Below are 17,337 nucleotides of genomic sequence, written 5' to 3'. Positions count from 1 at the left end.
AAGAACACTGACCTTGAGTAAAGAAAAAAAATCTGTTGTGAGTTCAAGCAGTGCACTCACCTTTCAGAGCTATGGTCTTCATCTCTGAAGGCTCACTCTCATTACGCTGAAGTTTCCGCTTTGAAACAGATGACGATTTCCCTAAATTGAAAAAGGAACGCCAACTGCCCACAGGAGATTTCTTCATTTTGTTTGGGGGTCTTTTCCTAAGACAAAGAGAAAAAAAAATCAATGCTAGGACATCCAATGGCCAAGTCATTACAAGAAAATAAGAAACATGGGAAAATCCAAGAAGTTTGGAAAATCTCAAACTGAAAGTTTTATATATTCTTCAGTATACCATAAAGCTAACATTTACCAAGTAAATCAGATATCCAAAGAGTACTGAAAAACTCCATGCTGACAACACTATAATTTTATGGGATCACAGATGTAGAGCTCAATGGGATCTTAAAGAGCATTTTAAGTCTAATCCATTACAGATGAGGAAACTGAGGTTGAGAAAAGTAGAGGGACTTATTCATAGTCAAAGATAATGTGAAAGTCAGCATTTGAACCCAGGTTCTATGATTAAAAATATAGTGCTCATTCCACTATTCCACAGTGCCTCATACAGATCTGCTTCCTTTTCAATACTGACAACATCAGACCTTATCTAAGAAACAGAACAGGAAATATTTGGGTAAGAGAAAAAATTTAGGTTCCTCATACTATGACTTTTAAAGAGGGCAGCAGGACTTTTATTTGAAGGAGAATTTCACTCTATAGGTAAATAGAGATAAATATATAGGACAAGATGAAGAACAGGTGATAAAACAATGTTGCTATCAAACAAGGTTACAAATCAAAGGTATTAATACATACACATAATTATATGTAGACACAAACATACATGTGTACACACACACACACACACATATATATATATGTATGTATATACGTATATTTAATAAAACACAGACCAACATACAGCAGAAAAAGAAAGTGGTAAGTTATCCCAAACTGGAAGGTCTTTTAAAATGGAAGGGTGTTTAAAGTGTAACATGCTATTTTCCCTATCAATAAAGCAAGAAATGGGCCTGACTGCCATGCATGATGTAGAACGTAAAGAAAAACAAAGGTAGGAGACAAAGAAAAATGATAATAGGAGGTATGCAGAGAATTAGGCAAAAAAGCCAAACAGGTGAAGTCAAGGTCAGATGCAAGCGAGGGTAAAAAACTAGCATCCTAGATATTTAAGGGAATTACTGAAGAATTGGGATTCAAAAATCTGAGACATATTTTGGTAAAGAAAAGAATCTATGGTTTGATTTTGTGTTTAGAAAATGTTATAAAACTTATACAACTGAAATGGGGGAAGAAAGCGTAAAATATGGAAAATATTGGTCCTAAGAAAACATGGTGGCTATACACAATCTAAAAATGACTATCCCCTTCATGTGTATACAGCTATACTCTAGAGATCTATATCTAAATTAAAACAGGTCAGGAAGGACTTTCAAAGAGCTTTCAAATCTATTATGCCTTAAGTTACAAGTAAAATCAAGCAAAGGGCCTAACTGACCTCTGAAGTCCTTTTCAACTCTGAGAAGAAAGAGAAAGTGCAGCTGCTACAGTTACCTCATGGAATCACAGAATTTTGGGCACAAAGGGTCCTTATAGATAATATAGTCTATCCTTCCTTAGGATCTGTTCTAGGGCAAGTCACTGCTTGTGTCCAGGCATTTCCTTCCTAAAGGTAAGTTGTTCCACTCAACAATAAATACAAAGAAAACTAAAACTGTTCAGTAATATCAGATAGAAAATCAACTTAAATACAGCGGAAATGTGAACACTCTTGAGAGTTATCCCTGTGGAAACTGCTTTTTTAATAATTTTTTTCAATTACATGAAGCTGCTTATTAAAAGGATACATTTTATGTACTCAACCACAGAATTTCAGAGCTGGAAGGTTCCTCAGGGCCATCAAAGTCAACCCATAGATGACTAAGAATCTCCTCTAGAACATACCTAACAAGGGGTCACTCACCTTTGATTCAAGAACTCCCATGAGGGAAAACTATTACCTACTAAGGTAGCCCTTTGCAGTTTCTATGCATTGCTAGTTCTGCTTTGGGATGAAGTGGAACAAATAAGATCCCTCCTCCATGAATAGTTCTTGCAAATACTTGAAGATAGTTATCATGCCTTTCTATCCTTCCCCCCTTTTTCAGGCTAAACAGCTTTATTTCCTTCAGTCAATCTTCATAATGGCATGAGTTCCCACTTATCTTTCCTAAAAAATGGTGCTCAGAACCTAACTCACACTCTAGGTGTGCTATGTTGAGGGCAGATTACAGAGAGACTATCACAGTCTTGTTCTAGATGTCCGGCTTCTCTTAACCCAGGCTGAGAGCTCACTAGTTTTCTTGGGCACCATTCCACACTGAGGATTCATTATGAGTTGGCTAGTATGACTCATACCCAACCAAACAAACTATTCTGGAGCCTTCCCTTGGTTACAACATTGAAATACAGGATTAAAACCTGAACCTAAATCAAAATCAGTTACTTCACCTTTCAAGAGGGAACTCAATTATAGTGTGGAATTTTCCTTGAAGTGCAGCAGGCCCTTCTCCCACTTCGATATATTTGTTGTCGGGCATAGTTGGAGAATTGACCTGAGCTTGTGTTCGTGCCTGGGCTTCCTCCAACGTCAGTAGTTTGGTGGATGGAGAGGACACCAGCAGGGACTTGGGCCTCGAAAGAGAAGCTTCAAATATAAAGGGAAAGTTAGACTTCCTGGCACAGGAAAAAAGTAGGTGCATATAAAACAAAAATGGGCAGTTTTCTGTATCCTGCCCTAAAAAATATCTAGAATACCAGCTCAATTCAAGAAACATTTGTTAAGCACCTACAATAGACCACATTGTGCTTAGTACTAGATGTTCCCAGGTAGACAACAACCAAGACCTTGGTCTCAAGAAGAGTACACTCTAGTTGAGGAGTGGGATGAATCGTGTACACAACTAAAATACTTGTTAGAAAATGATTAAGTGTATAGGACAGGCCAGAATGCATGATATTCAAGGAGAAGATAATCATTTCTCCTTGAAAGGGGAAGGGGAAATCAGGGAAGGCGTGAATGAATGAAAGTAAAAGTATTAAGTGCTTACTATATGCAATACACTAAGCACTAAAGTAAGACAACACTGAGGTGGCATCATAGAGGAGGTTCCACCCAATCTGATTCTTAAAAGAGAACAAGGATCTAGTAAGCAGAAATGAGGATGGGTTTGAAGTCTGCTACAAGGCTGGAGGATGCTGTGTTCAAAATTACTGATATGGGAGACAGGAGAACAAGATATGGACACAGCAAGTAATCCAACTGGACTGTGTGCAAATAATGTGAAATAAGGCTGAAAAGGTGAAAAGATGAAGCAAGGGCATTTCCACAGTTGGTAGTAATGTCCAGTACCAATGAGGGCCCCAATTATAACTGGGACAATGGGAGTGGAAAGAAGGGTAAAGATGAAAGATTTTTCAGGGAAGATACGAAATTCAACTTTTGATAGCTTTGTAAACATCACTGCAAAAACTATTTTTCAATATAATTTGGTAAAAAGCTACATTACTAAAAAGACTACTATGGACTTAAACACTGCCAAGTTACCCCTGCATGTGGTATTTTCTTTATTCATAGTAAATGGCCTTGCTATGATGCTTCCTCTCTTGAAGGAAATGAAAAGATGGTCTAACATCATCTCTTTATATTCATACAACAAGGAAAACTGATTTTCCCACTTTCAAGCTTTTAGAAGTCACTTTCACAGAGAGAACTCTCAGTCAATACGAGATTAGTTATACCTGCCCCATCCTGAATGACTGCGCTAATTTTGCAGCTGAAGAGAACATCCACATGATTAAGAATAAATTCGACCACCACTGACTGAATTCTCACTTCCATGAAGGCAGCTGTCCCACTAAAGCAGGCAGATTCTATCTGTTTTGACCTATGAAACAAAACAAATTACCATTAGAAATTCGCAAGGGTAAGCAGACACATGGGTGTGAATCACTTAATCATTGAATTCTAAAGTTGAAGGAAACTTTAAATCCAAATTCCTCATTATACAGATAAAGCAATTGAGACACAGAGAGGTTAAGCAACTCACCTGTGGTCACAATGCTATAAACTATTCTGAATCCTCGAAATCAATCAATAAACACTTATTAAGCACCTCCTATGTGCCAGGTTCTGTGCTAAGCCCTAAAATATAACCCAATATTAAATGAGTTATAATTCTCTAAGTGCTTCAATAAGAAACTATTTGATGAAATTCATGTGATAATTTTGCATTTTAAAATCTTCCTTAAAGAGCAGTGTTAACATGAATCTTGCATTTATGACAAGTTTATTGAAGTCAGGAAGTAAAGTGCAAGTTACCTTAGAAGATTTGGAGCCCAAACAATTGCTAGGTTCTTGGCGTGCATATTTGTGATGGAACAATAGTCAGCTAGAAGGGACAAGTGTCTCATTAAGAACTCCAGTGTTCTGGAAAATAAAATGAACACACCAAAATCTGTTAGCAGACAGAAAATATTCATCAATTAGCACTCCACCCTACAATCTTTTCAGCAGAGGAGCCCCATTAATTAAAGTGAATTTCTTCAATAGTAGTAAAAAGGAAACCAAAAACAACATAAAATTTTGCTACCAATTCTACGTGTTATTATCATATAACTGGAAGAAGGGAATCATAGATACTGAATGTAGTTACTGCAACTACTAAAAACTACAAAAAGCGAATTAAAAAAGAATTGAGGAAATATCCAAATGGGACCAACTTTTAGAAAATCAGCTATCCAGGTGGTCTCTGACTATATACACACCCAGTTTAACTACAACCAGTCACAAAAATAACTACCTGGGAAAAACAGTATCAGTCAAGTGTTCCTGTGGCACGGAAACTACCCTTCTCTCCCTGTTGTTGCTAGGTGAGATTTCCCTCCCCTTCCTCTCTGATTAGCAACCACCTGGGACTACGCTGCTGTTTTTTTTCAGTCTTTTTTCTGTCTTGTCCAACTCTTCATGGCCCCATTGGGGGTTTTCTTGGCAAAAACATGGTTTGTCATTTCCTTCTCCAGCTCATTTTACAGATGAGGAGCTGAGGCAAACAGTGAAGTGACTTGCCCATGGTCACACATCTAGTAAAAGTGTCTAAAGGCCAGATCTGAACTCTGGAAGAGGAGTCTTCCCAATTCCACTGTGCCACCTAGCTACCCAGGACTATGCACTCTCCTGCCTATTTTCTGCTCTGACTTTGTCCCTAGTGGTCCAAAGTGGCAGATCTGGCAGTGACAAAGGGGAAAGGAAGGGATAAGTTTTTTCTGAAGGTAAACCTCTAAGGCCAGTTTCTTTTTCCTCTCCACTAGTATTTTAGCTCAGTGCCTGGCACTAAATGAATGCTTATTCTTTTTCCCCATTCCCATACTTCAGCTCCTATCCTGTGACCTTGGTCAGGGTTCCCAGTCTATCCTTTCTCCTTACTCCACTCTCACAGGTGGCTTTCTGTGCAGGGCTTCACCTCAGAGTCCTCGCCCCTCACTACTCCTTTTGGAGACCATAGCCCAGGGTTAAGAAGTTACTTCAGTTTTCTAAAGGCTGAGAAGTCCTTACTCTAATTGCAGAGGAAATTAGGGTGGGGAGCAAGGAGGAAAGGATGTATTTCTGGCTTCCTCAGATGGAGAAAGGAATACATTTTCTCATATATGGCAGTCAGGTTCTATAGTATTATGATTAGTACAGCACTAATAATAGTAAATACTACATATAGGATAATGGATAGTATGCTAGATTTGGGGTTAGGAAGATCTGGGTTCAAATTCCAACAGATACTAGCTGAGTGACCATGTATAAATAACTAAACCTCACTGAGCCTGTTTCCTCAACTGTAAAATGGGGATAATAACAGTGCCTAACTTACTGGGCTGTTATGAGGATTAAATGAAATAACGTGTGTCAAGCACTTTGCAAACCTTAAAGCAAACACAGAGATGTGCACTACTGTTCTACTTACTTTATTCTCATGAAAGATGAAATGGGCTTTTATGGCCTAGGCATAGGAATCTAACTATCCTTGTCACATTGTTCCTAGGAGGAAAGATGTTTGGTGTTTCAAACAACAGAGTTCTATGTGAACTATTTTGGTAAACTGGGAACCACTTAAATTAAAAAACAAAAGCAAAAACCAAACAAACCAAAAACTCCCTACAAAATCCTAGCTCATAGAAGTGGAAGGAATCATATGGTCTAATCTTGTCATTTTATAGAAGAGGAAAGGGAGGCATAGCCAGAGTGACTGGTTCATGTTCACACAGAGAATTAGGAGCAAAGTTGGGATTTAAACTCTTCTGAATCCAAATCCAGGCCTGTTTTCTACTATGCTACTGCAACACCACCACTTAGATAAACATCTATCTGAAAAGACAGCATTTCTGGTCATTTGATTTCCATATTGGATTATACCAATAAAATAGCTCTATCAATCAAATTTAGTTTCTGTATACCACAGACATGTCAACTATAGATTAATTAAAATTCTCTGCTCCATCAAGAGCTAACTGGATTTCTAACCACTCCAAGCAACAGTCAGGAGAAGACTGAATTCCAGTACCCACAAGAGGGGAAGCTTTTAGTATATTCAGGAACTTTGGGCATGGAGTTACTTCCTCAAAACCCAAGAAACTATCTTTTGTTTTGTCCAATCATTTTCTCCTTTTAAAAATAACCTCATATGCATTAAGATAAAGTGTCAGGGCCTAAGTTATTGGGGTATCCGGTGAAGCTTCATCTTCTCCAGCTTAAGTAGATGATGTCAATGAAATATTTTTATTTCAGCAAGGAACAGTAATTTAGCTACTGGTTCTTGGAGATGTTTAAATTATATAGGCTTTTTCTCATGTTAAAGATAGTGAGAAAGGGGCACAGGAACAATTTATGATTAATATTCAGAAATTCAGAGATGAAAGGAAGTAATGTTCCACATTTCTAAATCTTCAAAGGAATCAGCGTAGATTTTACAGAAATCTGGAAACTGACCTAACAAAAATGTGATTCTGTCTCTCTTGATCAATAATGATAATAATACTTTATAACATGATATGTTTTTCAAATATTGTATTATTTGATTCTCACAAAACCCTCAGAAGTTGGTATTATTATGCATATTTTTCAGATAAGAAAGCTATGGCTCAGAGCTCTTTAAAAGCCAAGCTCTTTAATCAAGCTTAATCTTTGCTGAGTGGGGGTTGAGTTAGAGGGTTAGATGGATTGTAGGATCAGAGACTTAAGAGCTGGAAGAGATCTCAAAGATTGCTGAGTCTAACCCTCTCATTTTATATTTGAGGTAACTGAGGCCCAGAGTTCACACGAAGTGACTTGTCCAAGGTCAAAGCAGGAGATAAGAAGCAGCAGATCTGGCATCAGAGCTCAAGTCTTCCTGACTTCAAATCCTGAGCCATCCTGCCTCCTCAGGGTTGGCAGACTTAATTTTGCAGACCAAAGAGATTTTCTTCTGTGACAAAATCACTTTGGAAATCTATTTTGCAAGACTGCATTAATAAGCTGGGTGTGGTGGCACATGCCTGCAATCTGAGCTACAACAAGACTGAGGCTATCAGATCTCAAGAGCTCAGGAATTCTGAGCTGTAGTGGTCTATATCAACTGGGCGTCTGAACTAAGTTTGGCATCAGTATAGTGGGCCCCTGGGAATGAGGAGGTCAGCAGGTTACCTAGGAGGGATGAACTGGGCCAGGATGGGATCAAATTATTTTCTTAGGATAATTAACAGAGTGGTTGCAGTAGAGAACTGAAAATGTTCTGCACCTTAACAGCAGCAAGAGCAGACCAGTTTGAAACTTCATGAAGGAGTGAGAGAAATAGGGAATGAACCTGTAATTTCAATGGTATAAAGAATTTCCAAGGAGGAAACTCCCTCTATCAATGCAGGGTGACACCATTTCTGCTATATATCTAATCTCTCTGATTCTTGACTTCAGTATACCAATATCTGTGCTTGTCTACCTCCTAAAAGTGTCCTTGAGGATCCAATCGGGAAATGTGTATGAAACAAAAGACTTTGAAAAACTACACAGTGCTATACAAACACAAGATCTTAATACTATATATAAATCTGTTAACTTCAAATTCTTAGCTATCTATATTAATCAATAAGCATTTATTAATTGTTTATTATGTTCCAGACACTGAGCAAAAAGTCACCCTGCTTTCAAGGGGCTTTCATTCTAATTCTAATGAAGGAGATAACATGTGCACAAATAGGTATGTGATAGATGTATACAGATTTAAGGAATTATCGATGGACAAGATGCTATCTCACTACTACTGTATGTTGTAAGGATCTCTCTTCACTACCAACAAATGAAGCCTAACACATTTGTGTTTGATATGTAATAAAAGGGGTCAGGTTTCTATGTGAGGCTTCAGGAAGCCAGGACCACATATTATCCAGGAACTGTCTGTTCCAAATGTCCACTGACTCCCTTTCTGGGGAGGAAGCTGCATAAGCAGCATCAGTTGAAAGCTGGAGAGCTTGAAGCTGTGTGTCAGAGGTAGGGTCATGTCAGGCTTTACACATTTCAAGATGTCTAGTGAAACTACTGGTTATTTGGACTTCCCTGCCTATAATTCTGTTTTATCACTTATCTTGGGGATGGTGTGATGTGTTGCTAAATAAGCTATATGACAAGCCTAGCAAAGTTACACTGATTTTTTCTAAACCTGTCTAAAAGAATAGCAAAATCTCTCAACTACTTCTCCCCTATGTGGTGTTTCTTGTGGCAGAGAATGTAGGAAACTTCGGGGTAGGAAGAATCAGGAGGCCTAGGGAGGAATCAGACTAAACATTGCCACATCTTAAAGGACATGAAAAAGTCACTTAAACACTCCATGCCTCAATTTCCCTCATTTCCCTGAGGCTATCAGATCTCAAGAGCAAGATTTGACGGTTCACAAAGTCCCTCCAAGTTCTAAATCTCTGTTCCTATGAAGTCGCTTCAGAATTTGCTACAGAAGGCATCAGTATCTGGGAAGACTGGGAAAAACCTGTAAAAGGTGGGATATGGGTTTGCGAAGGAAACTAGAAAGTCTAAGAGGCAGTAGTTAGAAGGACAGCATTTAGGATATGGGTCTTAACTATTAAAAAGGCATGTAGGTAGGAGATGGACCACTGTATGTGAGGGACAGCAAGCTGCCCACCACTACTGGTGGAGTATTGAGCTCACGGCAGGGAGAATTGTATAAGAAGACTAAAAGACAGGAAGACGGATTGTGAAGATCCTAAGTGTCAAGCAGAGGAGTTTATGCTTAACCCCAGAAGGAAGGAAATAAACATTTATATAGCCTACCATAATGCCAGGCATTGTGCTAAGAATAGATCTTAGAGGTAATAGAGTCATTGGAGTGAATAAGGAGTGAAACGATCAGTTATACACATTAGAAAAAACACTTTGGCAGCTATGTGGAGGATAGGGTGAAGAAAGACCCAAGAGAGGGAGTCCATTTGGTGAAACATTGATGGCAGCTGTGTGAATGGACAGAATGGACCCATGTGAGATATGGCATGGCAAAAGAAACTATAAGATCTGGCAACTGATTTGATATGTAGAGTGAGGGAGAATGAAGAATTGAGGATGGTACTGAGGTTGACTGGAAGGATGGTGGTGCTGTGTTAGGAAGAAGGGTGAGTTTGGGGAAAAAATAATTTTATTTTGGATATGAGTCATAATGCCTTTGGTGCATCCAGTTTGAATGTACAATAGGTAGTTGGTGACATGGGCCTGGAACTGTGGAGAAAGAAGGATGGATATAGCAATCTGGGAATAAGTTATATAGAGATTAAAATTAAATCCTTAAAAACTAATAAGGTCACTAAGCCAGTACAGAGAAAAAAAAGGAGGGACCCACTGACAGTCAGTGGACATGGCATGGATGAAGAAAGAATGGTCAGATATGGGGAGGGAGGGACAAGAAAGATCAAGGTCACAAAAACCCCAAGAACAGAGCATACCTAATTCTCTCAAGCGATCAACAGTGTCAAGTGTTGCAAAGACATCAAAAAGGATGTGGAGTGGGAAAAGGCCATTACATTTGGCAATTAATAAATCACTGGTAACTTGCAAGCAAGCAATTTCAACTGAATGATAAGGTCAGAAGCCAAACTGCAAAAAAAAATAAGAACCAAGTGAAAGAAGAAGTGCAAGTACCCAGTCAAGATGGCTTTTTCAAAGGGTTTAGCAGAAGGAGAGGAGAGGGAGAGGATGATACCTAGTGAGGTTGGTCAGCTCAAGTGGGGGTTTTGGGGGGTTTCTTTTAGGATGAGGATACTTGGACATGTTTGTAGGTAGCAGGGAAGGAATCAGTAGGTAGGAGAGACTAAAGATTAGAATGAGGGGAGGATAGAGATAATCTGCTGGAGAAAATGGCAGGGGATAGGATCAACAGTATGTGCAGAAGGGCTAGTCTTGGTAAAGAGAGGGACTATCTCTTCATGAGAAAGGAATAAGGAAGGAGAGAGTAGAGGATGATGTCAGAAGGATGTGAAACAAGGAAAACAGAAGAAGGAGCTCTTGGTGAATGACCTTAGTTTTTTGCAGAAATATGAGGTGACATTCTCAACTGAGAATATAGGAAGGAGTGGCATGGGAGGTTTGAGGACAGTAGAGAAAATCTAAAACAGCTGCTGGAGTGAATGGATAGTAAATCAAAGGAAGTAAATTTAATAATTAGCATAAATATTTTACATAAAATGACTAAGATTTATGACTATTAATAAAATGTTAATTATCCCTACTACAGGTTTAGTGAACTCAAGACTAAATAGACAGGCTGACGGTAAAGTTAAATGACATAAAATTAAAAGGGAGACTTTTCAAAAGAACTGTCATAATAACCATAAAAAAACTTATTTAAAACTATGGAGTTTGAATTCAGATTGAAGCATACTATTTGCTCTTTTTTTTCTTCTGTTTTGTTTGGTTTCTTCTTTCTTGTGGTTCCTCCTATTGGTTCTAATTCTTCTTCACAACATGACTAAAGTGAAAATATGTTTAACAGGAATGTATATGTAGTGCCTATATCAGACTGCATGCCATCTTGGGGGTGGGGGGGAGAAAAGTTAAAACTCAAAAGCTTTATGGAAGTGGATGTTGAAAATAAAAATAAATTAATAAAAATTAAAAAAAACTTATTTAAAATCAAATTCTAGCAAAAAATTACTTTTAGAGAAATTTTTAAAAGTGAACTCTCCAAGGAGATAACCTAATTTTAGATATCAATAGCTCTATTGCCTATTATTTTAAACATAAGGCAAGACCTGTAATGTGGAGGGGGGAGCTGTTGGATGACATCATGAATTTTTATGAGTCGTTCTTCATCTGTTGCTGCAGAAACTGCATCCTGTAACACAGACAGAGGAAAATAAACCAATGGGTTTTGCTGGAAAGGAATTATTCATTGAAGCTCTTCAGACCTAATTCAATTTTCAAACTGGGTTTCTTCATCCTCACATATTGAACTGGAAACACAGAACATATTAACAAAGAAGACTTATATGATCACCAAAACTGAAAAAAATACAATCATAAAAGCTAAATGAAAAAATTCTGTGGGAGATTAAGTTAGAGATCCAAAGACAGAGACTAAAGAGGAAAAAAAAAACCTGCTGAAACAGCAAGGACTGTGATTGGCAATGACTGTTTGGGGAAAAATAAAGAAAACTTTCAGCTAAGCCTCAAGTTTGGCTCTGAAACCATTACTTGCATTTGGCCAAACCAATTAGCTTGTCTTCTTTCTGTCTTTTAAACAACCCACAATAAAGTTCCCAGTTAAACAAAACTTGCTTCCAAATCAGTGAATACTTACTGAGAATTTCTCATACAGTTGGTAAGTGAGTAGAGGGTTTGGGAGTTCTCGAAAATACAGCTTACAAAGGGAACCAACTGAATGTATATCTTGAACATAAGGCTCTTTTGTCAGGTCGGGAATATGTTCAGAGTCAAATTCATGTCTAAAGAAAATATGTGAAAAAAAATTAAATTCTGTTAGCAAAAGAAGACAGAATTAGAAGAAAGAAAGAAATCCTAAAAGGAAGGGTCATGAGAATTCACTTTCTCCCTGGAATGTGACTAACAATAAGTGACTGATTAGATCTAAATTTGTATATTCAGAAAGAGCACAGCTCTCCCATCCACCCCCCAAAAGGGGGTGACCACCATCAACATGGTCTACTGTCACAGGTGCTAGGATACAGTGGCCATTCTTGAATCAAACTGACACAAGATCCTTAAATCCTGAAAGCTGAACAGTCAAAGCTTTTTGGAAATGCTAAAAAGTAGGGCTGAGAGCAGCTGGTCCAGATCAAAACTACTGTGTACAGAAATTCCTTGGATGCAAGCTGTGGAACTCAGTAAGTTTCTGTTGGTGAGAGTGAAGGAAGCCAGAAACCACATGAAGTGATTCCTTACAGAGGCTTCACTTTTCATAAAGAGAAAATGTTCATGAAATACAAGTTGTTTTCAAAATGCCAACTCAGGCCAAACTTAATCATCACTGGAATATGTACATCAAAATAGCTGGTTCAAATTAGCCAGCATTGATTCACAGACATGAGACCTAGGACTAAATCCTTGGGAGATCTGTTTGTGGATATCCTGATTCTTTGAGTCACTCAGCATCTAAATAACTTGTTTTGCAGAGAATATTAGATCTTTAACACAAAAGCCCAAGGTGAGTCCCCTCAAATATGGTGTTGCCACAAAGAAAGAGTTGCTCTTGGTGACTTATAAAGATGAGTTCTGTAAACAAATAAACTCACTAAAGGACAAAGGAAATTTCCATCTATAGAAATAAAGCCAGAAAAAAGAATAATGGAATATACAGACTCAAATCCAATCTCTTTGTTTCTGAGAATAAATGCCTCAAAGGGAGATTACTTTCAGCCTCCAGTATTTAGTTTATTCATTCTAAATAATTTATACAGTACAATCCTCAATTCCTCAGCGTTAAAAGTTTATTTGATTTTCACAATCTGTTTTCCCCTCATCATTTATTTGATTTGTAGAAAGAAATATTTCAGATGTTAATATCCAGAGTAATGAAATGGAATGCTGGGTAAAATAGCATGATGTCTAACCTACTGTCTTCATTCAACAGGAAGCCTAGAAAAGAAGTAATTTATTTTATATCTATATAGCAATTCTCCCCAGGGAATCATGCTTTGTGAAACCCTAGTGTTCTAAGCATTATAAAATGGAATTCTGTGAGAAAAATTCTGTACTAACAACATTTCCTTACACTTACATACAGTTGCTTCTCATTATTGAAACAGCCAAATTAGGTCCACTTTTCTCTATTTCATTTCAAAATTCACCCATCCTTCCTGTTTGTCCTGGGGGCTATTCTTTAACTAGACTAGTACTTATAAGTATCATTAATATAATTAAAATCCTAAGATGTTTCAAGGTCAAATGAGTTTAGGAAACATGGTCTTGGAGGTCTTTTAATTTAACATTTCAGGTATAACCTATAGCAGATCACATTTAATCTCAGATGTAGGTTTATAAGCTACCTTTGGAGATGACCATGATCTGGTTTTGGGGAAGAATTTATTTAATGCAATAGACATTTGCTGAGCTACTAAAACATGTAAGGCACTGGACTAGATCCTGAGGAAAAATTAAACAATCCAGGCCTTCAAGTAATTTTATTTTCTTCTATACTTGTGGTTAACTTGTTTTTCTTTTAATGTCATGGAAGACATTTGGGGCAGTCTGGTGAAACAGAACAACATTTTTACATCATTGAAGAAGATGCTAAATTTCAATTAGAGGTTAGTGGAAATGAAGATGTAATTCCCCCACCACTCCTGAAATCTATGTACTACAGGATAAGAACCTATGTTCCTAGATGGATAGACCATGTAAACAAGTAAATAAGTACAAAGTAATTTGAGAAAATAGGAAAGCAAAGACCATAATGGAGACGTTTACAGAAGGCTCCTAGGAGGACAAAGCCCTGGAGCAGAGCCTAGGTCCTCAGCCCTACAAGGAAGATAAGGATTCCAAGAATCCTAATTGAAAAACAAGTACATAGCAGCCAAGGGGGAGAGGTCGTGGGAAGAATGTTTGTGTAAACAGGAGGTGCGAGAGGTGGCTGAGGGGAATAATGAGAAGCAAGGCTAAAAGGTAGAACAGGGCTACATCTTGGGATTCCTGAGAATGATGCTGAGCAAAAGAGTTTGTATTTTACCTTAGAAACCATAAGGAGCCACTGAAGGATTTTAGGCAGAAGAAGGGCATGGTCAGATCTGTGCCTTAGTTAATTTTGGCAGCTGAGATGGGTGGAGGTGAGGGAGTGGGGGGGGTGGGAAAACTGGAAGAAGGAATATTAGAAAAAGGAAGAGAGGAATTAGGAGACTACTACAATAGTACAGGTGAGAGGTGATGAGGATCTAAACTAGAGCTTGATTATGTGGGTAAAGAGATATTCTAGAGAAAGAATCAATCGTATTTGTCAATTGCCTAAATCAGGAGTGGGGAACTTGTGGCTTTGAGGCCATATGTGGCCCTCTAGGTCCTCAAGTGCAGCCCTTGGACTAAATCCAAACTTCATAGAACAAATCCCCTTAATAAAAGGATTTAGGTCCTAAATATAGGAAATGAGAGACAAGAAAGAGTCTAGGATGACTCTGAGGTTATGGATCTGGCAGACAGATTTAGCCTTCATCAAAGGAAGTTTGGAGAAAGGAAGTATTTATGAAAAACAATTATATTTTGGATATGCTGAGGCTAAAATGTCAATGGTACATCAAGTGGAGATGCTGTGGGCCTGTTAAACTGTAACTACTGTGATTTACTTCATAATATCTGCTTTTCAGGTTCTAAGATCCGTTGTTATGATATGTATAAGGATATGTTTGTGTCTTAGAATCTTTTGACTTCAAGTGTCATCTTCCCTTTGAGGAATGTAAATTAATAGATAGGCTTTCTAGAAAAGCACATAGTTGTATAAGGCTCTATTGATAATTAAGGCTTTTATCCACCCCCCTTGGGATCCTTGTGTTTTAGTTTATTCCTCTCTCCCCACCAGAGTTTGAGTTAGCATTCACATATAAAATTCCATAGGAGAAAGCCCAAAGCACCTTACCCAGAGAGAACCTAACAAAGCCATTCCTTGGCACTCCTCCAGAGCACCAAGGAATCAGGGGAGAGAAAAGGGAATAAGTACTTACTAAGCACTTTTCAAGTATGATCTCATCTGATCCTCACAAAAGCCCTGTGAGGAAACTAAGGTAGAGAAGTTAAATGCCTTGCCCAGGGTGCCACAGTACTTTCAATAGAATCTTCTAATTGTTAATTATTTCTTTCTTTCCTTTGCCTTCATACCCACAACCAGCTGAAGCCTCCTTCTCTTTTCCCAATAAAAACACAGAGAAATGTCCATCTAGGTCCAAATGACCCCAAAGTGCTTGCCTGACCACATCATATCTCAGACCCTCCCTATGTCCTCAACATATTAACTAACCTTGGGAAATATTCCAATCTTATTCACCTCAACTGAGAGATAGCAAGTAGCACAGTGGATAGAGCACTGGTTCTGGAATCAGTTAGTCCTGAGTTCAAATCTGGCCTCATGACTGGCTGTGTGACCCTGAGCACTTAACCTCTGCTTGCCACAATTTCCTCATCTGGAAAACAGGGATAATAATTGCATTTACCTCACAGGGCTGTTATAAGGATCAAGTGAGATATTTGTAAAAAAATGGGCTTAGGATATGGCACACAGTAGGTACTATATGAATGCTTATTTTGTACCCTTCCCTTTCCTTTTAGGTCAAAGTTTAAGGGGCTAAGAAGAGAGTGGGTAGGCAGTTTCCTGATATTTAAAGATGGAGAAGACAGCATAGAACAGGCAGCAACCAATCTGAAATCTCTCCACACTCCCCTCCAAACAACTTTAAAACAACTGCTTGAATCAAATTTTGGAGTGGCACAATCAAACAAAAGGTCAGAATGAGAGATTTTTCCAGCCTAAGACAACTCAGGAGGTTGGCAGGAGAGATCTATGACACCAGGGTGGGGACCTGCACAAAGTACAGCAGCACCAAACAAGAGCTCTCAGCCAAGAGGCAGTGAGAGTCAGACAACTGGCCAGAAAGAGATTACACGGGGCCCTCTGCTGCACTGGATGCAGCTGAAGCTCACTGGCAACTCTAAAAAAGAACTTGACTATAAAAAAGCTACTATAGTGGCAATAAAGCAATACATAAAACTCAGAAGAAAACAATGTGAAAGCAGTAACAATCAAAGCCTCAAAGAAAAATAGTAACTGGATCCAAGCCCAATAAGAAGTCCTGATAGAGTTAGAGAAAGAGGTAAGTGGTAGAGGAAAAATTGAAAAAAGAAATGAGAATGATACAAAAAAATTAGGAAAAGAGAATTAATAGCTTGGTAAAAGAGGCACAAAAATACTGAAGAAAATTATAAATAAATTATTCTATTATATCTATTAAAAATACAATTAGTCTAATGGTAAAAGAGGCATAAAAATTCACAGAAGAAAAGAATTCTTTAAAAATCAGAATAGGCCAAATGGAAAAAGAGGTACAAATATTCCTTGAAGAAAAGAACTCCTTAAGAAGCAGAATTGGCCAAATGGAAAAAGAGGTACAAAAGCTCATTGAAGAAAATAATTCCTTAAAAATTAGAATTGGGCAGGTAGAAGCTAATGACTACATGAGACATCAAGAAACAATAAAACAAAGTGAAAAGAATGAAAAAATAGAAGAAAATGTGAAATATCTCATCAGAAAAACAACTGACCTGGAAAACAGATCATGAAGAGATAATTTAAGAATTACTAAACTACCTGAAACCACAATTTTTAAAAAGCCTAGATAATATATTTTTTAAAATTATAAAGGAAAACTGCCCTGATATTTTAGATCCAGAGGATAAAATAGAAGTAGAAAGAATCCACCAATCACCTCCTGAAAGAGATCTGAAAATGAAAACTCTCAGGAATATTATAGCCAAAATCCAGAGCTCCCAGATCAAAGAGAAAATATTGCAAGCAATCAGAAAGAAACAATTCAAATATCATGGAGCCACAGTCAAGATTACAAAAGATTTAGCAGTTTCTATGTTAAAGGAGAAGAGGGCTAGGATTATGATATTCCAAAAGGCAAAAGAGCTAGGATTACAACCAAGAATAACCTACTTGGCAAATCTGAGTATAATCTTTCAGAAGGAAAAATGGCCATTTAATGAAATAGAGG

General features: G+C 37.9%; 1 protein-coding gene across 7 annotated transcripts in view; it reads right to left on the bottom strand.

The window, feature by feature from the left end:
* The window catches only part of ARHGAP32 (Rho GTPase activating protein 32), a 245,317-nt gene that overhangs the window by 13,370 nt on the left and 214,610 nt on the right, over window positions 1-17,337 (bottom strand). For all 7 annotated transcript variants that reach the window (XM_027835094.1, XM_027835097.1, XM_027835098.1 and 4 more), the window contains 6 exons: window positions 11,925-12,069; window positions 11,377-11,459; window positions 4,427-4,534; window positions 3,847-3,992; window positions 2,557-2,752; window positions 61-206 (listed from right to left, as the gene is read on the bottom strand). In XM_027835094.1, the coding sequence (XP_027690895.1) occupies window positions 61-206; window positions 2,557-2,752; window positions 3,847-3,992; window positions 4,427-4,534; window positions 11,377-11,459; window positions 11,925-12,069 (824 nt within the window). The remainder of the gene's footprint in view (window positions 1-60; window positions 207-2,556; window positions 2,753-3,846; window positions 3,993-4,426; window positions 4,535-11,376; window positions 11,460-11,924; window positions 12,070-17,337) is intronic.

Source organism: Vombatus ursinus, unplaced genomic scaffold (genome assembly GCF_900497805.2).
Source record: "Vombatus ursinus unplaced genomic scaffold, bare-nosed wombat genome assembly UNPS02014813.1, whole genome shotgun sequence".
NCBI lineage: Eukaryota > Metazoa > Chordata > Mammalia > Diprotodontia > Vombatidae > Vombatus > Vombatus ursinus.
This window is presented reverse-complemented; position numbering and strand designations above follow the sequence as displayed.